Source organism: Bison bison, unplaced genomic scaffold (genome assembly GCF_000754665.1).
Source record: "Bison bison bison isolate TAMUID 2011002044 unplaced genomic scaffold, Bison_UMD1.0 scf7180017864491, whole genome shotgun sequence".
In the NCBI taxonomy this organism is placed as follows: domain Eukaryota; kingdom Metazoa; phylum Chordata; class Mammalia; order Artiodactyla; family Bovidae; genus Bison; species Bison bison.
Genome location: NW_011495050.1, coordinates 13,893,842 through 13,921,133, shown reverse-complemented (window position 1 = coordinate 13,921,133; position 27,292 = coordinate 13,893,842). Strand labels below are relative to the sequence as shown.

Genomic DNA, 27,292 nt, shown 5'->3' with positions numbered 1-27,292 from the left:
TTTTCTTATACAATCCTAATACCATGAAAGGTAAATAAAAACTTTTTATCTTCATTAAAAATGAGGGCAGAAATGATGCATGGAGAGCATAACTTGTTGAAAATTATACCTCTATTCATAAAAGCTATAAATTTCACACTGCAATTTTAACCTACAAAAAAAGAGAAATGAGGGCCATGCTATCTCCTCTTGCCATTGGTGGAAGAGTATCATAAACCCAAACACCTATAAAGACTAGGCTACCAACAAAAACAAGTAAAGCCGGACTCTCAAAAAGCAAGGCAAAGAAAAGTGGATTATATAATGACTCTAAACTGTGCTAAAGCAGCAGAAGCAAGTGAGTGTACTGGAGGCAGAATACCTTTTTCACTGAAGCATTTACATGGTGGTATTAATTGTAAAGTACCATTAGTACATATCATAATTACAAGTTAAATAAAATTATATGGGCAGGACTGGAAATCCAAAAACTAAGAATTTTGGCTCTACCACTATAAACAGCTGAGCCATCTGTGCTTTAGCTTCCTCATTTATAGGATAAAGATACTATCAGAACCCACCTCAATTGTTGTATGAGTTAGATGACATAATATATGTAAAGATGATTACATCATCATCTGACACATAATACAAACTCAGAAAATATGAGTCATTACCAAAACAATAATGAGACTAGAAATGACGATACAGAGTACTATAGGCTGCCTTAACTATGAGGATTAAGACCACACCTAATTCAGACTCAGCCTATACTAAGATTCTTCCTTTGACGGCAATAACTAATTCAAATATACTGAAAAATATATAACAAACTCTTAAAACAGGCAAACTCTTGGAACAGGCAAATAGCAGAGACTGAATTTGCAAATTAAAATTGGAAACATAATGAAACCACTGGTTCTTATTATTGTTACAATTTATGTCCACAAAAAACTTGTATATGAATATTCATTATCTTTATTTGAAACAGACAAAACCCAGAACTAATCCAAATGTTTATTAATGAATGAACAGAAAAACTAGTATATTCCTAGAACGTAAAGAATCAAACTTCTGATACATACAACAACACAAACACATCTCAAAAACTTGCTAGCCAAAATACGCCAGGCACAAGCTTAAAAATATCATTCCTCTTAAAATGAAATTCTACAAGGCCACTCTAATAGGGATGGAAACCAATCAGTAGACGAACAAGAGATGAGGTATGACTGCAAATGGAAACAAGGGGTCTTTCTGGGGTAAAATATTCTTTATCTTGATTTGGTGCTGGCTGCACAGGTATGTGCATGTTAAAACTTACTGAAATTAAAAACCTGACACAAATATCATAAAACTATTGTTCAAATTACAAAGGAGAAGATGTTTGATCCTTACAAAGAAATCTAAGTACTAATATTTCACTGAAATTTAAGAGGTAATCAATTTTAAGGTGTATTAATTATTTTAGGTCAATTTAGGACACATCCCAATTTTAGATGTTAAAATGGGATGAACGATGTATGAAATACACATCTTTTACAGTGACATTATCAAGCAGAGCACATCTGATCCAAATCTTCAGTCAAGATTCTAAAACTCAAAATAAATAAATACACTAAAAAAAAAAAAAGAAAAGATTTTAAAATCCAACAACTCAAGGAAATGGGAACCCACTCCAGTGTTCTTGCCTGGAGAATCCCAGGGACGGGGGAGCCTGGTGAGCTGCCGTCTATGGGGTTGCACAGAGTCGGACACAACTGAAGTGACTTAGCAGCAGCAGCAACTCAACATTACTCAAATTTTCTTGAGTCAAGGAAAAGTACCTTTAAATTGAATGACAAGTACTGAAGAGTAGGAAATTTTAAATTCTAAGTGAATCACATACACAAATATGATCACCAACAGTCCCAGCATCTTAAAATTACTTTTATTTCAAATAGCTGTTGGATGAGGGGAGGGGTTATATTTCAAAGCCAGACCAAAGACCACAGTGAGGGCAAATTCTAACAAAATAATTAAAATACAGTGATAATAACTTTCAAAACAAAAAAATTTCCAAAATTTTTACCAAATTTATTGCACCATTTCAATTTAAATTAATGAATTTCTTACAGTATTATTCAAAGAAGTTTCGCAGTCAATGAGGGTGCATTTAAGTACTAGTTGGTATTTTCTAAAAGCCACCAAATCTTTTAAAAATAAAAGTAGATTCTAGGGTCACACAGCTTTAATTTATACAACACTAACCTACAATAGGTCACTCAGAGAGTCAAATTCTAATCTCAGATCATAGTTACAATGGTTCTTTCATAGCTTATGTTTCCCTAACCATAGATTTAAAAGACTAATCAACTACTAGGAAAGAATTGAGAAATGAAAACAGGTCCTTTGCAAAAAAATAAAATTAAATAACCAATAAGCAAAAACACTTGATATTATTTATCCCAAATTTAATATAGGATTTTTATCTTTGCTATTAAGAAGATCTCAAATACACAGATTTTATAATTGTGCCTATCTATATCAAAAGTAAAATAAACCAGCTTAAAACTCAGCTTGGTTAGCCTTTATCAATATGCCAACATGAAATAACCAACTCCATGTAACTCAATTTTTCTGTGGCACAAGATGGGATAAAAAGTTTAAAGTGAATTGCACCTAATTTCTGAGTACTGTCCAATCACTGTATTTTGATTCTTAACATAAAACATTAATTTTGTATCTGGACCATGGTATTCAACCACTGGAATGTCATCTGAGTTCTATCATAAGATTTGCCAGGTGATGCAAAAGCTTAAGATCAATCCAGAATTTTTTAAAGACAGGAAACCAAGTGAGATCTTCATATTTTACAAAAGTAAATATAAAAACTCTGCAAACTTTTAAAGTATACACCATCTATCTGAGCCACCAGGGAGGCCCCATACATGAAGCACATGCAGAAATTTTCAGACTAAACCATACTACATAAACATAATAATACTATTAAAACTAAAATATGTAATACATGTTAGGATAAAAAGCTTTTTGTAGCAGTGCAGCAAGTTTTTTAATTCCCAAAAGGTTCATGCATACTACTCTGGCTCAAGTCCATGTCATTACAGTTGGCTCTTCATACCAACCTGCTTTCAAGGGTGGATATGCTAGAAGAGTTTCAATATCTGGATTTCCAGCAGGTACCTTAAGTTTCCATGTCTTAGCAAAATGGCACATTCACTCACTGAGCAGCAACAATAAATTTACTGTGCTAGAACTCTAACATGACACTAAATCTTCATTCTCAAAATTCACTCCCAGCATTAACAAATGATATGAATAACCAACTCTTTTCATGTACCTGTAATCATAGCAGGCTTCTGATTTTACAATCCTCTTCTAAGCTGTTTACATTTCCAAAGTAATCAACTTTTGCTCTCTTAAATCCTTCATAATATTAAAAGTAAAACTGATGGAATTTTCTGATAAGCCACTACAAATTTAGCATCATCCATTACCTTCAATGCACTTGCAAGCTAACCACAGCTAAACTGCAAATTAAGAATTCATTTACAAATAGGAGTAAAAGAAAAAAAATTTTTTTTTCTCCAAATCAAACTCAGGAATAAAGTGAAATCTATTTCTTTGAAAGGATGGTACTTTTAAAAAACAAAGTTGTCTAAGTATTTTTTTAAAGTATAAGATTTATTTAATAACACCAAACTCTTCCTTCCCTTACAAAAAAAGGAAAATTTAATTTCCTAGAAAACAACCAAAGATAGGAGCCATTGAATGTTTTCTTTGTGACATGTGGGGCTAAAAGAGAAAGGTACCAGAAAACAGAGACAGAAAGAAGGGACTGTTCCAAGGTTAGAACACAAAAAGTCCCTGTCTTAAGAGGTAATTTCCCAACTTCTAGGATTAACTAGAGTTATCAGAGATGTAAGCAGTTTCTTACTAAACCAAAGTAACGAATTATAATTTCTCAAATGAGAGGCTAGTTAAAACAAGAATTCTGGAGATTTTAGAAGGCATTTAGTAATATAATTACCTAAACAGAAGACAGAATGAGAAAGAAATCTGTCAGTGTGAAGCCTGATTTTTCCTTTAGCTTCACACAACTCTCTTTACCTGACAAAAGCAATGAAACTAGAACTTGTCAGATAAGACAAAATTGCTATTATCTAGCAATACCATTTAAACTCATCTACTCCCTACAAAATGGGGAAAAAAATTGAAATTTATGGTCTCATACCTGAGGGGGGGAAGTAAGTAGAAAAAGTTACTATTAAGGCATAAAATCTTTTTAAAATGTCATTAGAATTCCACAGCTGTTTAGAACAAGTTCAAGGAATACGTGCAGCATAAAACGTTGAACTAAAATTAGCAATAATAGATTTACTCACTAAAAATTAAGTAATATGCCACCTACAATGTGCCATTCACTGTGCCGGGCAGTATTATTATAACAAATCTATTACATGATAGAACTCTACAAATGCTAAAATCATACATCTATATATAAAATGACAAATTAGTGGTTCCTACTTTTGGATTTCAAGGACAAGCTAAATCTCCCTCCAAACTTTGAGGCCCTGACATAAGGTTTCCTGTTTCTTTCTGGCTTTTGTTGAAAGTTTATTTTTTCTTTTGCCAATGATGGCTGAAAACTTAATGGACAGACCCAAATCTATAGACCTGTTTTGAAGAACCAAGGCAACCTACAAAAGAGAGGGAAAAGAAAAGATTACTTACCAACACTCTAAAGAAGTAAAGATATTCTGCTGCTCCAGAGTAATTTCCACATTCATACTGGAATTTTGCATACCTGTACAGTGTATCTAAATATTCCTGCCTGAACTACAAAAAGAAAAAAGCTTAGGTTATGCTTCTTAATTTTGAGTTTTAAGATTCAAACCATTTACTCTTTCAAATGTCCCCAGATAGCAATTCTTTCAAAAATTGATCCCTCCCCCAGCCCAATATCAGAAAACCACATGACCCTTAAAATATATATTAGGAATTACTGAATTTCACATTCACAGCTCTGGCCTTGAGTTATGAATTGTAACATCTTTACTGTTGTGATACAAACTTGAACTATAGGTGAAGGTCTGACGTGTGAATCCCTTAGCTGGTAAAGGAGCTTAGACAACTATCTAGCACATGCATCCCTGTTAAGATTTTCTGATTCTGTATAAATAATGTGTACAGTAAATTTCAGTTCTCTGCAAAAACTGGCCCCCAAATTACACCCATTTTTAGAGTTTATGATTCAAACCTAGTGAAAGAGAAGAAATCTAAGAGAAAGGCTCCAAACTAGAACATTAACAAATATATCAAAACATTTTACATAGAAACTAGAAAAAGTAATCATGCACAGTAGTCAACATGCCTCCTGTTACAATAATTATGTGTTAAATAAAAGACAAAACTTGAATGCAAGCTAAATAATTAATTATATGCAAATGATTATACACACACTTTGAGTTAATGCAAGGGAAGGAGACTGGAAGATGACTATGTAAGCCTATAATAACATTCCTTTATCTGAGATTTATAAAGGTCTTGGTAACATCAAGGGCTACTACATTCCACAAGGTAGCCAAAGTGTTACTTATTGCTATTCTTCAAGGCATTTTAATTCATATTTAGTTCTGTTTTACCTGCTTGTCAGAAATACAAAAAGCTAACATGTTATCTAAAGGTAATTACAAGCGTATTATTTTCCAATCAAGACTAATTTTTAAAGCTCCAAAAACATACCTGGTCTTATGTCTAACACATTAATTGGGAAATTACATCCTTTTCAAGCCATGAATCTAACTATTAAGCATTGTTCTTTATTATTTATTCAGCATTGTACCTTTATTACAATATGACAACTAAACAGTTTTTTAAAAGACCACTTACACCATGCTTGTCTGCCAGGTAGTCAAACAGCATCCGACCATCCCTTAATAAAAAAATTTAAAAATTACTGTCTTTCACAGACCACAAAAAACAAGCATATTCAACTTCTACCTTATTACTCACATAAAGCCACACAATTACTTTAATATTTAACACTAAAAATAAGACTTCCAGAAATAAACTGGAGAAGGAAATGGCAACCCACTCCAGTGTTCTTGCCTGGAGAATCCCAGGGACGGAGAGCCTGGTGGGCTGCCGTCTCTGGGGTCGCACAGAGTCGGACACAACTGAAGCGACTTAGCAGCAGCAGAAATAAACAGAACATTACATGTTTTGAACATAAGGAATAGGAACTCAAGGAAAACTAAAGTTTAAAATTTCACTTTTGAGATTTCTTAAGCCCTAATTAAAAATCATATGTTCTGATTCACCACATGATCTCAGTTTTTCAGGTAATAAAACCAGAACATTCTGACTATTCTTATAGTGACATCAGTGAGATCTATTTAGGTGGTAACCTACTGAAAATGCTATTTGCTCTCTTGAGGACACATTTCTAATTGATAATATATTAGAATAGAGAAGGAAATAAACAGACGATACAAACAAGCACAAATTAATCCTATAGATTAATTTTGCCCCCCTCCACAATGTTAGTATTTTTCATAAGAACAGTGATTTGGCAAATTTCGAAGACTAACAAAGCATGCTTAACTTACAGGCTACCTGTGCTACACATTCTATCAATATACAGTTCATACCAAAGGGTCAAAAAACCCAATTTAACTTTTCTAGAAGTAGCATAACTTGAGATGCTGGCAGCCTAGTAAAAAACAAATTAGTGACAAAGACACAAGGGACAAATGACAGGTGGCAGAGTTGCCCGCCTTTTGCACATTTTCAAGACTGAAACCATTTCCTTATGTTTACTGCAAGAATGAATACTGTTGCATGTCTTTGGGAGCATAATTTTACTTGAAAGTTTAATGGGGAGGGGATATGAGCATAATATAATAATAAAAACATTTACAAAATTTTAACATAAAAAGATTTTTAAAAAACACCTCACTTAATACTTGCTGTAGACCACAGTGAAGAACTCTGTTACACACTTTATATTATAAAGTATATGGAGAAGGCAGTGGCACCCCACTCCAGTACTCTTGCCTGGAAAATCCCATGGACAGAGGAGCCTGGTAGGCTGCAGTCCATGGGGTCGCTAAGAGTTGGGCACCACTGAGCGACTTCACTTTCACTTTTCACTTTCATGCATTTGAGAAGGAAACGGCAACCCACTCCAGTATTCTTGCCTGGAGAATCCCAGGGACAGAGGAGCTTCGTGGGCTGCCGTCGGTGGGGTCGCACAGAGTCGGACACGGCTGAAGCGACTCAGCAGTAGCCGCAGCATAGTATGTACATGTATAGTATGTATGTATAGCAAGTACATTGTAGTACTTGCTGCTTTTATAAAAAGAAATATCTGGTAACACTTTCTCAAATCACAAATAAAAACTTAGAGCCAATCACTCTAAAAATTTGGTTCAATGATGTATCATAAGAACTCAAGGTGCAACATGGTAAAATCCTGAACTCCTCCTCAAGTGAATATATTGATAGAAAAGATTTTCCATGATGGTAATATTCAATTTTACTAGAGGACTTTATTTTTAAACATTTTTAATGACACAAAGGTCTTCACTTAGTAAAGTCAGAGTAAGGTAACATGCTTTCTTTGGAAACCAAACAATAAGTCTACTTCTAGCTAAGAGGAAGTCACGAATAAAAAATAACCTATCAGCTCTCTACCACCCTCCTCGGGCTGGGCATGGAAGGATAGGAGAGAATGATGCAATGTGATAAGAGAGCTCAGGATTTCCCGAACAGGTCCTCCCTAGGCACAGAGTTTCTCACCTGCAGCACTACTGACATTTTGGGTTGGGTGATTCTTTTAGGGGGAAGGGAGGATAGTATCTGATGCACTGTAGGATGTACAGCTGCATTCCCGGCCTCTCTTTAGATGCCAGCAGCATCTCTCTAATTGTGACAACCGAAAATGTCTCCAGACATTCCCAGAAGTCCCTGGAAAGAGGGGTGGAGGTGCTCAGCATAATGACATTTGGATTAACTGGTCAAGAAGTTCTAAAAACATTTAGTATTATCAGTTATAATTAAGGACTTCTTGGTCCCTACACAATAAAGATAAAGCAAAGTAAACAAAGTCATCATTTAGACCATGAACTTTTAGACTGAGTTACTAGATAAAGCATGAATTAATGTTTGTATTAATCCAGAAAAGAGAATTTTAGAATTCAAATTAAGGAGAGGTTACCTGAAGGCAATAGAAATAAAAACAGAAATAAGCAAAGAGGACCTAGTCAAATTTATAAGCTTTTGTACAGCAAAAGAAACCATAAGCAAAATGAAAAGATAATCCACTGACTGGAAAATATATATACAAATGATACGACCAACAAAGGCTTAATTTCCCAAAATACAAACAGCTCATAAGGGAATTCCCTGGTGGTCCAGTGCTCAGGACTTCTCACTTCTACTGCAGGAGGAACAGGTTTGAACTCTGGTTGGGGAATTAAGATCCTACATGCCACCCAATGTGACAAAACCAAAAAAAAAAAAAATACAACAGCTCATATAACTCAACAACAACAAAGCAAGCAACCCAACTGAAAAAGGACATGAAGGTCTAAATAAACACTTCTCCAAAGAAGTCATACAGATGGCCAACAGGCATATGAAAATGTGCCCAACACTGCTAATTATTAGAGAAATGCAAATCAAAACTGCAATGAGGTACCATCTCACACCAGGGAGAATGGCCATTATTAAAAGTCTAACAATAAATGCTGGTGAGGTTGTGGACAAATGGAAACCCTCCTACACTGTTGGTGGGAATGCAAATTGGTGCAGCCTCTGTGGAAAACGGTATGGAGGCATCTCAAAAAACTAAAAACAGAGCTACCATATGATCCAGCAATCCCACTCCTGAGCACATATATAAACAAAACTGTAGTTCAAAAAGATACACGAACCCCTATGTTCATAAGAGTGCCATTCACAGTAACCGAGTTGTTATGAAAACAACGTAAAATGTCCAGTAACAGGTGAATGGATAAAGATGTACATATAAACAATGGAATACTACTCAGCCATAAAATGAATGAAATAACACCAATTGTAACAACATGATTGTACCTACATCATACTAAGTCAAAAACAGAAAGACAAACACCATATGACATCACTTGGATGTGGAATCTAAGCTATGACACAAATGAACTACAAAACAGAAATAAATTCACAGACGCAGAGGACAGACTTGTAGTTGCCTGGGCCGGGGTGGGGGGCGCGCAGGGGGAGAGGCGAGGATTAGCAGATGGAAGCTTTAAATATATCTAATGGATAACCACAAGGACCTACTGTGCAGTACAAGAACTATTTTCAATATCCCGTGAAAAAACCATGCTGGAGAACACAAAACCTATATACACGCAGAACTGAATTACTCTGTTGTACAGCAGAAATTAACACAACATTATATATCAATGCAACTTCAATAAAATACTTTTTTAAAAAAGAAAGAAGCTACCTGGTTGACTGCATTTGCCTTGTAGTTTCTGGATCTTCAAACATCTTCACAATTGGTTCAGTTTCTGCTTGAAGCTGTTTCAGCTGTGCAACAACAGTTGTTCTTTTTTCTCTCAAAGCTATTAAAAATGCAAAGGAGTACTACAATGTTAAATTATACTGCTAACTAGGAGGATGTCTTGGACATTTTTCAATCTATCTAAATTGTACGCATATATATTTCTCCCCAACATATTCACATGCCAGGAGCCACCAAGTCAGTAACTCCCCTAGATCCAATTTGTTTCTTTCTAGCATCACAAAGTCTTCTTACTCTCAGAGCAAACTGAGGAATATACAGATACAGTCTGAAAGAAGCTGTTGAGGAACCAATTACCTAACTTTACATTTCAGAGACTTCATTCTCGGTGTTTTCATATTTGCTGTCACTGCATTCTCTCAGCAGACTATCCCAGTTTCTGAACACAGGCCCAAAAGGGTTTCCATACATTATTACTACAGGTTTTCAACTAGATTGAATGGAATTTAAATCCAATCAGTAACTTCTCTTTTCGCTATAAATCCAGTTCGGCAATCTCTCACAGACAATTCTATAGTTCCTTTTTACTGCACTATGAAGTCAGAGAAAACCTGCACGTAACCTACCCTGTTAGCATGTTTTAAAGTTTCAGAGAAATAGTAAGTCTACTTTTTCACCACAAATTAAAATATAAAGAGCTACGGTTCTTGCAGGAAATTTTAGAAGAAGTCAAAACAGTGATTATGTTTAAGATAATTTCTACATTATATATTAGAAAGTATATACTAGAAGAGTGTTTCTCACACACACAGGGAATCTAGATCAAATGTTGAGAAATGTCTATTTAAATAGAGCAAATTGTTATTTCTCTACTGAAGAGTTCTTAAAATCTTTTAATATTACTTGCAGTGTTTTTTTTGTTTTTAAAGAATATCTACTGGAGAAGGAAATGGCAACCCACTCCAGTACTCTTGCCTGGAAAATCCCATGGACAGAGGAGCCTGGTAGGCTACCATCCATTGGGTCGCGGAGAGTTGCACACGACGGAGCAACTTTACTTATTACTACAGAAAACAGGGATTTAGAAAATACTATACCACAGTAGTTCCCTAATTTGAGTGCTGGTCTTTGGCCAACTTTCTCTGGCTAAGTAAATCTGTGCACAAGAATTCGCATTTCTAATAAGCTCTCCCAGGTGAGCTGAAGATGGTACTTCTGGGGACCAAGCTTTTGAGGACCAGGGCTATTCTCAGATGCTTCAAGACAAACAGGAAATCTCTAAGGCACACACGATGCTAACTGGAAAAGTTAGCAAGCCAAAAAACCTGCAACATTCTCAGATAATTCTAAGGAAACAATCTGATTAGTAAGTACAACTCTGATGATGCATACTATGAACTGAAAACATTGATGACCATGTTTTAAAGTAGATTCACACCTTTTATGAAAGAAAATACTTTTTGAAGACCTGTAGCCTTTATATTTATTACCTTTCACTCAAACAACTTTTAAATCATTCAAATAATTATTAAAACTTCAGCTAAAGTTCTTTTATAAATCACAAAATGTTTAATACACATGCCCTCAGCTCACATGTCAAACTTCAGATGTAATGAAAAAACTTACCATGAGGAATATCATCAGAATAAAGGTTTTTGTACACATCCATAGCAAAGTCTACCATGTTGGTATCACTAAGAAGATCCAATTTCCCTTGTAACAACTCCTTTTCATTATATATCTGCAAAAAAAAAAAAACAAAACAACTTTCTAACGAATAAACTGAAGTTCCCTCAAAAAAAGTAGTTAATAGTAAAGATTAGTGTACCTGGGAACATATCCTAAACTACAATATTTTAGTAAAATATCATACACTATTAATTCATGCTCCTACAAGAAAGGCAAGCAATCAACTTACAGAGACAAAAGATTTTGTTTACCTAACAACTTTAAAATAAAGCAAAACCATTCTCACCAACTTCTGATCTTTTATGTGTCCCTACAAGTCACCTTTTAGCCTAGAAAGAACAAGGCTATGGGTAAACAACCAACCATACCAACCCCACTGAGAAGCACATGGTATAGCTGACACCTTTCCACAATCAGGTAATTAGGAATCAACTCTTAAATGTTTTACCTTCTCAGTCACTCACATCCACAAGATGCCTACTCATTTCTCCTTGAGGTGGTCTCTCCTTTATATTCCACATACTTTTTCTCTAAATAGTTAAAATCCTTCATGCTTTCCATCCACACTCCTGAAACAAAACTAGCACCCATTCTGTCAATCTTGTCGTAACAGGTTTCGCTTTGGCAAAAAGTCCAATAAACATGAATTTAGCCCACAGTTCTGGGACCAAATAGATACATAAGCAAACTCACATAAACATGTCGTGTACTGAGCAACATGTAAGGATTTTACACGAGGGCACTCAGTAAGAGAGACGGTAATGTTAATTCAAAAACAATTTTTAATCAAGTACTCAAGATGATACCATTTCAGCACAAGATTTTTGTACTAAATCTAGTTTTGCCATGCAAAGAAAAATGCAGATAATTTCTACAACATTTTACTATTCATGAAAAGACAAGATAAAGGTGGTCAAACGGTACAGCCACGAGATCAAACCTGAACCTTCCGAACTACATAGAACTCCCACAAAATAGTAAGAAAAAGACAATCCAATTGAAAATGGCTGTAAGATTTTAACAGGCACTCCACAATAGTATACCCAAATGGCCAATAAACACCGAGAAAGGTCCTCAACCTCATTAATTCCTTAATTAAAAGGAAATATAAATTAAAACCACACTAAAATCTAAAAAACTGACAATATCAGTGTTGGTATAGATGTAGAGAAACTGAACAATTTACTCTGCTGCCAGAACTACAACCTCTTTGGAAAACTGTTTTTATCTTCCAAAACTAAAATATTCTTTAACCTAGCAATTCTACTCCTAGGTACCCAAAATAAATGGGTGTATACATTCAAAGGACATTACCAAGACTGTTCCCAGAAACGTTATTTGTAACAGCCAAGTCTATCAACATGAGAATGAATCAACAGCAGTCTATTCATACAATGGATTAACATCCCAAATTGAAAATGAATGAACTACTACCACCCTAACTTAGATAAATCTCACAATGTGGAAAGAAGTCATACAAAGCAGTAGGTGCTGGTAAATGCTTAATTCCATGTATATAAAAATTTTAACAGCCAAACTAATCAAACTAGTGCTTACCTTTGGGAAGAGTGAGTAATGACTAAGAATGGTCAGAAGAAAGATTTTTAGGATGTTTGCAACATTTTATTTTTTGATCTGGATGGTGGTCACACATAAGTGTGCTTCCTTGGGAGGAAAAAAAGCATTTTATTTGCTCACTTTTCTGTATGTACGTTATACTTGGTAAGAAGTTGACTTATAAAACAAAACAACAACAAAGTTTCCTTTCAGTTTGCCCTATGGAAACTCTAACCTTAGGTGAATAGATCCTTTTCCTGGCATGCCACCTCTCCTCGTCACTTCATCAACAGCCTTTAATTCGTAACGTTTCTCCCAGCTGTAGATCCAAAGCATTGCTGCTCTGCCTCAGACCTCAATGGCCCCTTCTTAAATCTACACCCACTTACATCATTCTCTCTAAATTTTATCTTATAGGCACACTTTTTCTGTAAAGAAAAGATAGTAAACATTTTAAATTTTGTGAGCCAAAACGCAAGAATCAAGAATACTATATGTAAGTACCATAAGAAAGAAAAGTTACAATTTTCTTTTTGAAATTAAAAAATATAACACAGAATAAAATTTTTTGCAACACAGTTCTAATGAGAAGAATGGAATTCTTTCTAGACAGGAAAAATTTCACTCAACTGGTGTACAGTTAGTGTTCTATAGTTAAGAACAACTGCAAATGCTCATCTGCTAAATTTTTTTTTAAGCTCAGACCATACAAAACAGGCAGAGAGGGCTTTATTTGGTTCACATGCTACAGTCGGCCAATTCAGTCTGTCTACCTCTTGAAAACTACTTATTAATAAACTAAAAATCTTTCAACACCTCTTCCTGCTATCACTCTCTACAAATCCAACATCTACACTGATGATTCTTCAAATACTCAAGCCCTTAAAGCTTCTTTATCTTGCAAATTATAACTTTCATCCAGTACCTCATCTCTACATTTCTAACTTAAATTCATCACCTCTTCTACCACTGTTTCTGAAATGCTTGATCACCCTCAACACACCTTCTGTTCTAATTTTTACAGTTTTTGATGGTCACTTTCCACGTTAGTTTGGATAGTTTTGCTATTTCCAAGCTCTTCTCTTTAACGTGTGCTCAGTCATGTCTGAGTCTTTGTGGCCCCATGGACTGACAGTAGCCCACCAGGTTTTGGCTATTTTAAAGCTCTTCTCTGTACTAGTTATCATTTATTCCATTCATTTTCTCCAACCAAACAGAATTCAATGTCAATCACTAGCACTGGAAAAATTTATCTCTTTTCTATGTTCTGGCTAAGGTTAATTATAAAATATTTCAGAACTAGGCAATAATGTTATTCAATCAAATCTCTGCTTTTCTCAAATCAACAATTCTTTTTCATCAATCTTGAGATGGCATTTATCCACCACATTGTCTATGCTACTCAAATAACCTTCTACTGTTTCTCTCATTCCAAGAATGACCACTTATAAATGTAAGATTTCCAATCAAAGTTAGGCTCTTCACACTCACCAATCCTTGCACTTGTCTTTGGTCAGCTTCTTCAGTCACCATTTCCATGCCTGACCTCACTCCTCAAAACCCCAACTGAATGCCTCGCTCCCCTCTCATATAGGACAGCCTAGTCACGACTGAAGCGACTTAGCAGCAGCAGCAGCCTCCTTTGGAGGCTTTGGAGTAGCAACTCTGTACCAGAAGACTGAATTCTTTATACGCACTAGTTCATGAATTTTTCTAACTTACCCCATGAGGGTGGTAGTAGTAGGAACACTTGATGCATGAGAAAAGGTTTAGTCAAGATGGGAAAGACAGCTCCCAAGTGCACCAGAGTGCTGACAGAGACAGGATCCTACAGAGACAGGATCCTAGTCCAGGTCTCAATTCATTCCCCAGGCTCTTAAAAATTATCTGGCCTTCTACTTCACTTGAGAATAAAGAACATCAAGCTTCAAATAAGTATTCACACATTTATTAAATAATCATGAAAAGCCTTTATATCAGACTCTCTTTACTGAGAACATAAGGGAGAAAACACAGTTCCTGCTCTCATGGAGCTTATATTCTCCAATATACTATAAATATACTTAATTAATACCCTCATCATCACTGAGTATCTATCCTAACCGTCTAGCCTATAAAACTCAGACTCCCCTCCTCAAAATCCTTTTTGCCCACAGAATAGTACCTCTTCAATTTTGATAACACTCCGATAGTACTTCTCTGACATTTATTACTCTTGGACTTATAATTACAGACCTTTCTCCACCAAAGGGTAAGTTTTTTAGTGATGAGATTTTATCTTGGGATTTCTCATAATTCCATGGTAATCCTATACTTCAGTTCAGTTCAGTTGCTCAGTCGTGTCCGACTCTGCGACCCCATGAATCACAGCACGCCAGGCCTCCCTATCCATCACCAACTCCTGGAGTCCACTCAAACTCATGTCCATCGAGTCAGTGATGCCATCCAGCCATCTCATCCTCTGTCGTCCCCTTCCCCTCCTGCCCCCAATCCCTCCCAGCATCAGAGTCTTTTCCAATGAGTCAACTCTTCGCATGAGGTGGCCAAAGTACCAGAGTTTCAGCTTTAGCATCATTCCTTCCGAAGAACACCCACGGCTGATCTCCTTCAGAATGGACTGGTTGGATCTCCTTGCAGTCCAAGGGACTCTCAAGAGGCTTCTCCAACACCACAGTTCAAAAGCATCAATTCTTCGGCACTCACCTTTCTTCACAGTCCAACTCTCACATCCATGCATGACCACTGGAAAAACCATAGCCTTAACTAGACAGACCTTTGTTGGCAAAGTAATGTCTCTGCTTTTGAATATTCTATCTAGGTTGGTCATAACTTTCCTTCCAAGGAGTAAGTGTCTTTTAATTTCATGGCTGCTGATAAATATTCCAGCATCTTCTGCCTCTCGAAGTATTACAGCCAAACTACCAATATTTTCTCCAAGAAAACATAGTTAGAGCTGTTATTTCCCACTGATTCTCAGCTCTGTTCAGTTTTGGTCCTGCCCAATGAAAAACTAATTAACACTTATGTATTCCTCCCTGTCATCTGTCTGCCTTGAAAAACCAAAGTGTAAAGACCATTAAACAAGAAGTCTGGCTAGTTTAGAAGTAAAGAAGATATTTTTCTATTCCTTGATCTTTGATGAATCTTTCTCAATTATCCAAAAAAGACAACAGAAGGCCAACTAAACTGTTTTATTCAAGCTCTATAATATAGATTAAGTACATCCTATAAAAGAAAAACCAAGACAGAACCAAGTTTTATATGGCAAGACATTTTTGAACAGTATTGAAAATAAACTTGGCTGTTCTCTAATTTCAACAACTACAGAGTTGTCTGTAGGTTTTTAGAAAAGGTTCATACGAATTTGAGGGTTATACTTGTCCAATGCACCATGGGAAAATTTGAAAACTTATCAGAAGAATTTAATGTTTATTTGTAGGGCTTTTTAATTGTTTTGCTGTTCGGACACACAAAATCTACTCCCCAAATCTAGAGTGCCCTAAGTAGACTCGAGTTTTACTCTGCTGCTGCAAACAGAACGCGTCTATTTTTTCTGGTCAATATTCTAATTCTTTCCTCACAGCAATATCGCTTTATTGTAACTACTAAAATACACCAATTTCCCAATAAACTTAAGTGTAACTAAGCCTAAGATTTTCAAACTTTTAGGGCTGAGATATGTTTTTAAATTAGGTCCAGAACCACATATTTTTTCAAGGTATCTTGAATAGCTAAATAAACATTAGCGACCAATTCCAATCACTCGAAGTCCGTACATCTATACGCTGAAAACCAACTTTCAAGATAAAAATTGCTGGTTTGTTATTTTTTGGGTCCCCCTTCCCATCGAATCAAACATGCGACGCTTCTAGAAGTGGCTATCTACAGAAACGCTAAACTCCTCGCAAAGAACTCATAACTTTACGGAAATTAAGGGACTAGATATTTAAGTGTAAGAAAATCATTCCAAACCATCCAGCAAAGAAAAGCACAGAGCCAAACCACCCTTCCTACAGTGCCCGGGAAAAAAATTAAATTTTTTGCTTTTAGAAGCCAGCTAGTCAAACATTACTACAGCAGAGCCAGCCAATCGCCAACTTCCGAGAGGAATGACGCGGAAATCCCTACGGCACCGGCACCTCAAGTGAAGTAGAGATCACTCCCTTTCGCCCCTGAGTTCCCTTTCGCCCCTGAGTTTCGTGTTGTCACCTTACCCCTGCTCACGGCAGAATTTCGCGTAGCTAATCAACAGGGCTGACGCTAAACTACTAGCAGGTCCTTACAGCCCGTCTCAAGACCAAACTCGGGGCCGCCTCCCACGCGTCAGGCCTAAGGCTTCTGCCACTGCTTTTTGGCCTTACCTCGCATCTCAAGCACTCCCACGCCTTCCGCGCGCTCAAAAATCCCCTTACCTCTTTTACGGAGAGAAACTCAAGCAACGGAAAGACTAAATGCCGATCTAAAAAGTGCGCGATGCGAGTAGTCAAGTCGTACTCCGCCATCTTGCGAAGGAAAAGGAAAGCGTGCGCTAGCTAAAACTTTATTGATAGCGCCGACAAAGGAACAAACAGTCCTGAACTGCGCAAGTGCAGTGGCTAAACCAGTTAAAGAAAGGGGCGGGGCTCAAACGCGAGCGCTCAGAGAACAATAGCGCATGCGTGAGATCCTCCCGCCCTCCTCCCTCCATCCCTCCTGGCTACTGTGGGCGTGGGTGGAGCGGCAGGCAAAATTTCTTCAAGACAATAGATGTCTTGAAGTTGTTGTTTAGTCCCTCCGTCCTGTCCGACTCTTGCGACCCCATGGACTGCAGCCCACCAGGCTCCTCGGTCCATGGGATTTCCCAGGCAAGAGTACTGGAGTGGGTTGCCATTTCCTACTGCAGGGTATCTTTCCAACCCAGGGATGGAACCCGCGTCTCCTACAAGTCTCGGCATTGGTGGCTGATCCTTTCTATTCAGGACTGTCATATGAATGTAATAATATAATACACGGCCTTGAGGGTTTGAAAGAGGGTGGGAGAACAAACATATACGCAGAGGGACCAGTTAGGGACTACTGAAATAACTCAAACACGATGACGGTGGCTTAGATCAGAGTGGTAGCACTTGAAAGAGTTGTGGACAGTAGTGAAATTCTGAATATTTACTGAATGCAGAACTAGCAAAATTTGCCAGTAGATTAGATGACAAGGGTCCAAGATAACTCTAAGGTCTTTCTAGACCTAGAGACCATTTGCTGAGGTAAGGAAGGATGTGATAGTTGCATATTTAAAGGAGAGAAATCAAGAGTTGGGCATACTATGCTTTGGATGTCTATTAGACATCTAAGTTGAAATACCGATTAGGCAGTGGTGCATATGAATCTGGAATTCAGGAGAAAGGTAAGAGCTGGAGAAAGAAAACTAGATGTTATATAGAAAACTAGATGTTATAGAAAACACAACACCAGGGCCAAATAGTAGAAAGCTTCTGTGAGGAATGTGAAATTTATCTGTGGTCATGAGGAGCCTTAAAGTATTTTTGAGTGTTACAGCAATAATCTTATCTGTGTTTCAGGAAGTTAATTCTGACTGTTGGGTGGACAGTGGATTGGATAGGTGAAACACAGCCAGGCTGTGGAAAATCTTCAAAACAGACAGGGAAACTTGGATTTAACCAGATAGGCAATGGGAGTCACTCCTGAAGTTCTTCAATAGAAAAAGACATGAAGACAGTGGTATTTTTTCCTTTAAAATTATACTGGAAGTGATTTACAAGAAGGATTAAAGTGGTGACAAATTGGAAACTCTGGTGATTTGCCTGGATTTTCCCTTGGAATTTTCCTTGCTGGTTCGTGAAAATGTCTTGCTACTTTTTATAAGAGAGATTCAGCCCCAAATATGGAAAATCTGACTTTCTTGCTTTAGTCTCTTCCTAGTGTTGTAGTTAAAAAGAGATATTACAGAGGAATGACAGGCAAGGCCTCACCTCGTAGGATATCAGTGGTATCAGAAGACTTTCTCATACACTCATCAGATACCTTCACAATTTCCATTTGCCAATCACCATGTCAGCCTCTGGGGGAACAAAGAAAAAGAACCAATCCCAGCCCAAAAGGAGTTTACAGTTTAGTGGGGGTGGCCAGCTGTAAAATATAAAAGAATCAGAGCACCATGTGAGAGAGTCTATGCAGAGAGTGTCTGGAGGAGGAAGTGATTCATTGCCAGAGAAAGTTGGAGTTTCACGGGGAAGATAACACTGGGCTACCTCTGCCTGAATAGATGTTTAGCTGATTAAGAAAAGGGAGAAGAATGTTTTCTGAAGAGGGAAGATCAGGCACACAGACTTGACCTGGAGAAAAAGTGATCGGAGACTTTGAGAAGGTCTTTACGCCTAGAGGGTAGCATGCCTGATGCTGAGTGGCAGAACATTCAGCTGTATTGAGCGCTCAGGGCTGAATTGTCAAAGGCTCTATGGACTATACTGAGGAGTTTGAATTCTATCCTGCAAGCCCTTTTTTCCTGATAAATCTTTTAGCATCTCACTTCAATACACTGTCCTCTTTCTAGCTCAGGCTCTGATCATCACTCACACAGATTATTGTGATTGTCTTCCAAAGGGTCTTCCTGTCCCAAGTCCTGCACAAATCAAGCCTGTCATCCACCCTCCTATTTGAATGACCTAAATGTATATCTAACCTTGTTATGGGCAGAATTGCGCCCCCCTCTCCTGATAATCCCCATTCATGGATCACAGCCTTGTTGTGGTGAAGGGGCTTGTGAAACTTAATGAAAATATGCGCGATCCAAGATGGATAGGTCATAGTGGAGAGTTCTCATAAAACGTGGTCCACTGGAGGAGGGAATGGCAAACCACTGTGGTATTCATGCTGAGAGAACCCCATGAATTATGAAAAGGCAAAAATATATGACACCAGAAGATGAGCCCTTGGGTTAGAAGGTGTGCAATATGCTACTGGGGAAGAGTAGAGGGCAATTATTAATAGCTCCAGAAAGAAGGAAGCCGATGGGCCGAAGTGGAAACAATGCTCAGTTGTGGATGTATCTGCTAGTGATCAGATGATCATTATATCTACTATTGTGGGCAAAAACCCCTTAGAAAAAATGGAGTAGCCCTCATGGTCAACAAAAGAGTCTGAAATGCAGTACTTGGGTGCAACTTCAAAAATGATAGAATGATCTCAGTTCATTTCCAAGGCAAACCATTCAACATCTCAGTAATCCAAATCTATGCACCAACCACTAATGCTGAAGAAGCTGAAATTGACTGGTTCTAGGAAGACCTACAAGACTTTCTAGAACTAACACAAACACACACAAAAATGTGCTTTTCATCTTAGGGGATTGGAATGCAAAAGTAGGAATTCAAGAGATACCTGGAGTAACAGGCAAGTTTGGCCTTGGAGTAAAAAATGAAGCAGGGTGAAGGCTAACAGCGTTTTGTCAAGAGAACACACTGGTCATAGCAAACACCTTTTTCCAACAACACAAGAGACATCTGTACACATAGACATCACCAAATGGTCAATACTGAAATCAGATTGATTATATTCTTTGTAGCAAAAGATGGAGAAGCTTGATACAGTCAGTAAAAACAAGACTGGGAGCTGACTGTGGCTCAGATCATAGGCTCCTAATTGCAAAATTCAGGCTTAAATTGAATAAATTAGGGAAAACTACTAGGTCATTCAGGCATGACCTCAATAAAATCTGGTGTGATTATACAGTGCAGGTGACAAAAACATGCAAGGGATTAGATCTGGTAGACAGAGTGCCTGGAGAACTATGGACAGAGGTTCAGAACACTGTACAGGAGGCAGTGACCAAAAACATTCCAAAGAAAAACAAATGCAAGAAGGCAAAGTGATTGGAGAGGCTTTACAAATGGCTGAGGAAAGAAGAGAAGCAAGGAAGAAAGGGAAAAATATACCCAACTGAATGCAGAGTTTCAGAGAATAGCAAGGAGAGATAAGAAGACCTTCTTAAATGAATAATGCAAAGAAGTAGAGGAAAACAATAGAACTGGAAAGACTACAGATCTCTTCAAGAAAATTGGAGATATCAAGGGAACACTTCATGTAAGATGGGCATGATAAATGATAGAAATGAGAAGGATATAACAGAACCAAAAGAGATTAAGAAGAGGTGGCAAGAATACACAGAACTATACAAGAAAGGTCTTAATGACCTGGATAAACACGATGGTGTGATCACTCACCTAGAGTCAGACATTCTGGAGTCTGAAGTCAAATGGGTCTTAGGAAGCATTACTAAGAACAAAGCTAGTGGAGGTGATGGAACTCCAGCTTAGCTGTTTCAAATCCTAAAAGATGATACTGTTAAAGTGCTGCACTCAATGTGTCAGCAAATTTGGAAAACTCACCAGTGGCCTCAGGACCAGAAAAGATCAGTTTTTATTCTAATCCTAAAGAAAGGCAATCCCAAAGAATGTTTAAACTACCGAACAATTGTACTCATTCTGCATGCTAGTAAGTTCACTTGCTCAGTCGTGTCCAACTCTTTGCGACCCCATGGACTGTAGCACACCAGGCTTCCCTGTCCATCACCAACTCCTGGAGCTTCCTCAAACTCATGTCCATCATGTCGCTGATGTCATACAACCATCTTATCCTCTGTTGTCCGCTTCTCCTCCTGCCTTCAATCTTTCCCAGCATCAGGGTCTTTTCAAATGAGTCAGTTCTTCCCATCAGGTGACCAAAGTATTGGCACTTCAGCTTCAGCAACAGTCCTTCCAATGAATATTCAGGACTGATTTCCTTTATGATTGACTGGTTTGATCTCCTTGAGCCTAAGGGACTCTCAAGAGGCTTCTCAAACACCACAGCTCAAAAGCATCAATTCTTTAGCACTCAGCTTTCTTTATAGTCCAACTCTCACATCCATACATGACTACTGGAAAAACCATAGCTTTGACTAGATGGACTTTGTCGGCAAAGTAAAGTCTCTGCTTTTTAATATGCTGTCTAGGTTGGTCAGAGCTTTTCTTCCAAGGAGCAAGCATCTTTTAATTTCATGGCTGCAATCACCATCTGCAGTGATTTTGAAGCCCCCCTAAAAATAAAGTCTTTCACTGTTTCCATTGTTTTACCATCTGTTTGCCATGAAGTGATGGGACCTGATGCCATGATCTTAGTTTTTTAAATGTTGAGTTTTAAGCCAACTTTCCTCTTTCACTTGCATCAAGAGGTTCTTTAGTTCCTGTTCACTTTCTACCAAAAAGGTTGGTGTCATTGGCATATCTGATGTTATTGATATTTCTCCTGGCAATCTTGATTCCAGCTTGTGCTTCATCCAACCCGGCGTTTCACATGAGGTACTCTGCATGTAAATTAAATAAGCAGGGTAACAACATACAACTTTGACATATTCCTTACCTGTTTTGGAACCAGTCTGTTGTTCCATATCTGTTTCTAAATCTTGCTTCTTGACCTGCATACAGATTTCTTAGGAGGCAGGTAAGGTGGTCTGGTCTTCCCAACTCTTTCAGAATTTTCCACAGTTTATTGTGATCCACATGGTCAAAGGCTTTGGTGTAATCAATAAAGGAGAAGTAGATGTTTTTCTGGAACTCTTTTGCTTTTTTGATGACATAACGAATGATGGCAATTTGATCTCTGGTTCCTCTGCCTTTTCCAAATGCAGTTTGAACACATGGAAGTTCACGGTTCATGTACTGTTGAAGCCTGGCTTGGAGAATTTTGAGCATTACTTTGCTAATGTGAGATGAGTGTAATTGTGCACTCAATTGAACTTTCTTTGGCATTTGCCTTTGGGATTGGAATAAAAACTGACCTTCTCCAGTCCTGTGGCAACTGCTGAGTCTTCCAGATTTGCTGGCATAATGAGTGCAGCACTTTCACAGCATCATCTTTTAGGATTTGAAATAGCTCAACTGGAATCCCATCACCTCCTCTAGCTTTGTTTGTAGTGATGCCTCCTAAGGCCCACTTGACTTTGCATTCCAGGATGTCTGGCTCTAGGTGAGTGATCACACCATCGTGGTTATCTAGGTCATGAAGATCTTTTTTGTATAGTTCTTCTCTATATATTCTTTTTTGTATAGTTCTTCTGAATTCTTCTGTATATATTCTTGTATAGTATTCTTGCCACCTCTTCTTAATATCTTCTGCTTCTGTTAGATCCATACCATTTCTGTTCTTTGCATGAAATGTTCCTTTGGTATCTCTAGTTTTCTTAAAGAGATCTCTAATCTTTCCCATTCTATTGTTTTCTTCTATTTCTTTGCATTGATTACTGCAGAAGGCTTTCTTATCTCTCCTTGCTATTCCTTGGAACTCTGCATTCAAATGGGTATCTCTTTCCTTTTCTCCTTTGCCTTTTGCGTCTCTTCTTTTCTCAGCTATTTGTAAGGCCTCCTCAGACAACCATTTTGCCTTTTTGCCTTTCTTTTTCTTGGGGATGGCTTGATCACTGCCTCCTGTACAATGTCACAAATCTCCATCCATAGTTCTTCAGGCACTCTTGTCTATCAGCTCTAATCCCTTGAATCTATTTGTCACTTCCACTGTGTAATTGTAAGGGATTTGATGTAGGTCATACCCGAATGGTCTTGTGGCTTACCCTACTTTCTTCAATTTAAGTCTCAATTTGGCAATAAAGAGCTCATGATCTGAACCACAGTCAGCTCCTGGTCTTGTTTTTGCGGATTATATAGAGTTTCTCCATCTTTGGCTGCAAAGAATATAATCAGACTGATTTAGGTATTGACCATTTGGTGATGTCCGTGTGTAGAGTCTTCTCTTGTGTTGCTGGAAGAGGATGTTTGCTCTGGCCGGTGTGTTCTCTTGGCTAGTAAGGTTATGCTCAAAATTCTTCAAGCTAGGCTTCAGCAATATGTGAACCAAGAACTTCAAGATGTGTAAGCTGAGTTTAGAAAAGGCAGAGGAACTAGAGATCAAATTACCTACATTTGTTGGATCATAGAGAAAGCAAGGGAGTTATAGAAAAACATTTACGTCTGTCTTCCTTTTATTATGCTAAAGGATTTGACTGTGTGGATTGCAACAAACTGTGGAAAGTTCTTAAAGAAATGGGAATACCAGACCACCTTACCTATCTCCTGAGAAACCTGTATGCAAGTCCAAAGGCAACAATTAGAACCTTAAATGAAACAATTGACTGGCTCAAAATTGGGAAAGGAGTAACAAAGCTGTATATTGTCACCCTGTTTATTTAACTTATATGCAGAGTACATCATGTGAAATGCCAGGATGGATGAAGCACAAGCTGGAATCAAGATTGCAGGGAGAAATATCAATGACCTCAGATACACAGATGATACAACTCTAACACCAGAAAGCAAAGAGGAACTAAAGAGCCTCTTGATGAGAGTGAAAGAGGAGAGTGAAAAAGCTGGTTTAAATTTCAACATTCAAAAAGCTAAGATCATGGCATCAGGTCCCATCACTTCATGTCAAATAGAAGGGGGAAAAGTGGAAGCAGTGATGGTTTGTTTTATTTTCTTGGGTTCCAAAATCATTGCTAATGATGACTGCTGCCATGAAATTAAAAGAGACTTGCTGCCTAGAAGGAAAGCTATGGCAAACCTAGACAGCATATTAAAAAGCAAAGACATCACTTTGCCAACAAAGGTCCATATAGCCAAAGCTATGGTTTTTCCAGAGTCATGTATGGATGTGAGAATTGGACCATAAAGAAGGCTGAGCGCTAAAGAATTAATGCTTTTGAATTGTCATGTTGGAGACTCTTGCAAGTCCCTTGGATAGCAAGGAGATCAAGCCAGTCAATCCTAAAGGAAATTAACCCTGAATATTCATTGGAAGGATGATGCTGAGGCTGAAGCTTCAGTAGTTCAGCCACCTGATGTGAAGAGCCAGCTCATTAGAAAAGACCCTGATGCTGGGAAAGATTGAAGGCAAAAGGAGGAGAGGGCAGCAAAGGATGAGATGGTTGGATAGCATCACTGACTCAATGGACATGAGTCTGAGCAAACTCTGGGAGATAGTGAAGGGCAGAAAAGCCTGGCGTGTTGGAGTCTATAAAGCTGCAAAGAGTGGGACATGACTTAGAGACTGAATAACAACTCCTGAAATTCAGGCTTCCCTGGTGGTCCACTGGTAAAGAATCCGCCTGCCAATGCAGGAAACTCCAGTTTGATCTCCGGGTCAGGAAAATCCCCTTGAGAAGGAAATGGCAACCCACTCCAGTATTCTTGCCTGGGAAATCCCATGGACAGAGGAGCCTGGAAGGCCACCATCCATGGGGTCACAGAAGATTCAGACATGACTTAGTGACTAAACAACAACTGTTGAAATTCATAAGCTGAAGGCCAAGCCTCCAACTATATTTGGACTTAGGATCTTTACAAAGGTAATTAAGTTAAAAAGACATCATTAGGGTGTGCTCTAATCCTAGATGACTGTGTCCTGATAAGCAGAAAAGATTAGGATACAAACATGTACAACAGAAAGACTGTGTGAAGACACAGGGAAAAGATGGCCATCTGTAAGCCAAGGAGAGAGGCCTTTGACGAAACAACCCTTCCAAGATATTGACCTTGAACTTCTAGTCTCCAGATTTGTGACACAAAAAATTTGTGTTGTTCAAGCCACACAATCTGTGGTACTTAATAGACTCTGCACTTCCTATTTCATGGAGTATATTAGAAAAATGTCTTCGCACTCTATAAAGTTCTTTAGAACTTTATCTCTCTGGAGCCATATACTCCTTCCATGCTAAGTTCTGCTCATGTAAGTCACCAAGTTTATTGTTTCTCTACATTAAGAAGCAAGAAAGATTCCCCCAAAGCAACCTAACTCTACACCTTAAAGAACTACAGAAAAGAACTTAGTCCAAAATTAGCAGAAGAAAGGAAATAGTAAAGATTTAGAGCAGAAATAGATGTCTTTGTAGTCCCAATTTCTGTCTTAGTACCTCACATATATCAAGTACTCAACAAATGCTATAGAAATGAATAGATATGCATAGAACCTGGATATCCAGACAACATATGCTTGATAGAAATTCATCCATATTTTGGAATAGTCTAATGAATACCTGTCACTACTATAGTGAACGCATATTCAGAATTCTCATGTCTTCTGATTCAATAGCTCTCTTCAATATTTCTAAATAATGCTAAATAACATTATGTTAATCCAGCTACCCTTTTTACATACTGCATGCAGATACCTATTGCATTTTAATGTCTGCCTTTTTTACTTATATTTCCCACTCATTCAATATGCCTGACACAGTACTAGATCCCGAGAATGAGAAAATAACTAAAATGCTGTTTCTACGTGAAGGAGGGCTTCCACGGTGGTTCAGTGGTAAAGAACACACCTGCCAATGCAGGAGACACAGGTTCGATCCCTGGGTTGGGAAGATCCCCTGGAGAAGGAAATGGTAACCCACTCCATGGAAATCCCATGGACAGAGGAGCCTGTCAGGCTACAGTCTTTGGGACTGCAAAGAGTTGGACATGGCTTAGTGAATAAACAACAACAACATGAAGGAACTCATGATTAGGCAGAAGAGACAAATGCCTAAACAATTTATATTTTAGTGTGGTAAGTGCAATCATGAAGGTGTGCATGGAGCATTACTATAGTGGTTTAATTAAATCATAAGCACAGACACATCTTACGTCTATGTGTTTTCTAAGTTTCCCCCTGCCCCCAAATAATTAATGCTTCTTGGAGTGTGTATCTTCAGAAGCTGACTTTTTCCTGACCTTATTCCTTTTCTCTGGGGGGCCTTATTGGAACTGTGTACTGATTCCACCTAATGCCTGTGAGCATTTCCAGAAACCTCAATTCTGCTGTCATCCTCACTAAAGAATCATACAGAGAGAAGGTGCCTTTGGAGGACTTAAATCCCCTTTTTTCTTCACTTACCACCTCATATAAAGCTAGGATTGACAGCTAAATCTACCTTATTTGGAGCCGTTGTAATATGTGAAGTGAAGGATATTGGGCAAAGGGAACCATCACTGCTCTTTTTATCTTTCCCCAGTGCTAGGACCTGGAATGTGGCGACGCCATTCTTGGGGGGAAAGTAGCAATTCCCAGTAGTCAGAAGTATCTCAGAGGAATCTGAAAGAGTTGTGATGAATCTAAGAGTTGACAAGCTAATATAAACCACTAGCCACTCCAGGACATAATTCAAATACCTATGTATCTGTTCAAATACTTTTAACTCTGTGTGTCTTTCATAGAGTATTCTGTGCCTGTGTTATCTGTCTTTAAAAATTCCTGCAGTCCAAATAAACGTTCACTGCCTGCTTTCCAGACTAGCATGATTACTGACAGGAAATGGTAATACTGAAATGCAGTACAGGCTTCTAATCATGACAATTATCACTTGAACACATTCTCTTGTGCGATAACAGCCAGCTTCAATTATCTGGCCAGACATCTTATTTGAAAAATCTGACATGAAAAATATGGTCTCTTTAAGAAAGTAAGTTTTAAAAATATTTTCCCCAGTACTTTGTTATGTATATCTCAAGCCAACACTAGAATCTACCACCAGTGAGGGAATTAAGCTAG

General features: G+C 37.9%; 1 protein-coding gene across 1 annotated transcript in view; it reads right to left on the bottom strand.

The window, feature by feature from the left end:
- The window catches only part of EIF3E (eukaryotic translation initiation factor 3, subunit E), a 48,101-nt gene extending 30,830 nt beyond the window's left edge, over positions 1–17,271 (bottom strand). Inside the window, exons 1-5 of the mRNA XM_010863459.1 lie at positions 17,152–17,271; positions 11,120–11,234; positions 9,476–9,593; positions 5,872–5,914; positions 4,714–4,818 (exon numbers count right to left, since the gene is read on the bottom strand). Coding sequence (XP_010861761.1) covers positions 4,714–4,818; positions 5,872–5,914; positions 9,476–9,593; positions 11,120–11,234; positions 17,152–17,241 — 471 coding nt within the window. The 5' untranslated portion in view covers positions 17,242–17,271. The remainder of the gene's footprint in view (positions 1–4,713; positions 4,819–5,871; positions 5,915–9,475; positions 9,594–11,119; positions 11,235–17,151) is intronic.
- Between the last annotated feature and the right edge of the window lie 10,021 nt (positions 17,272–27,292).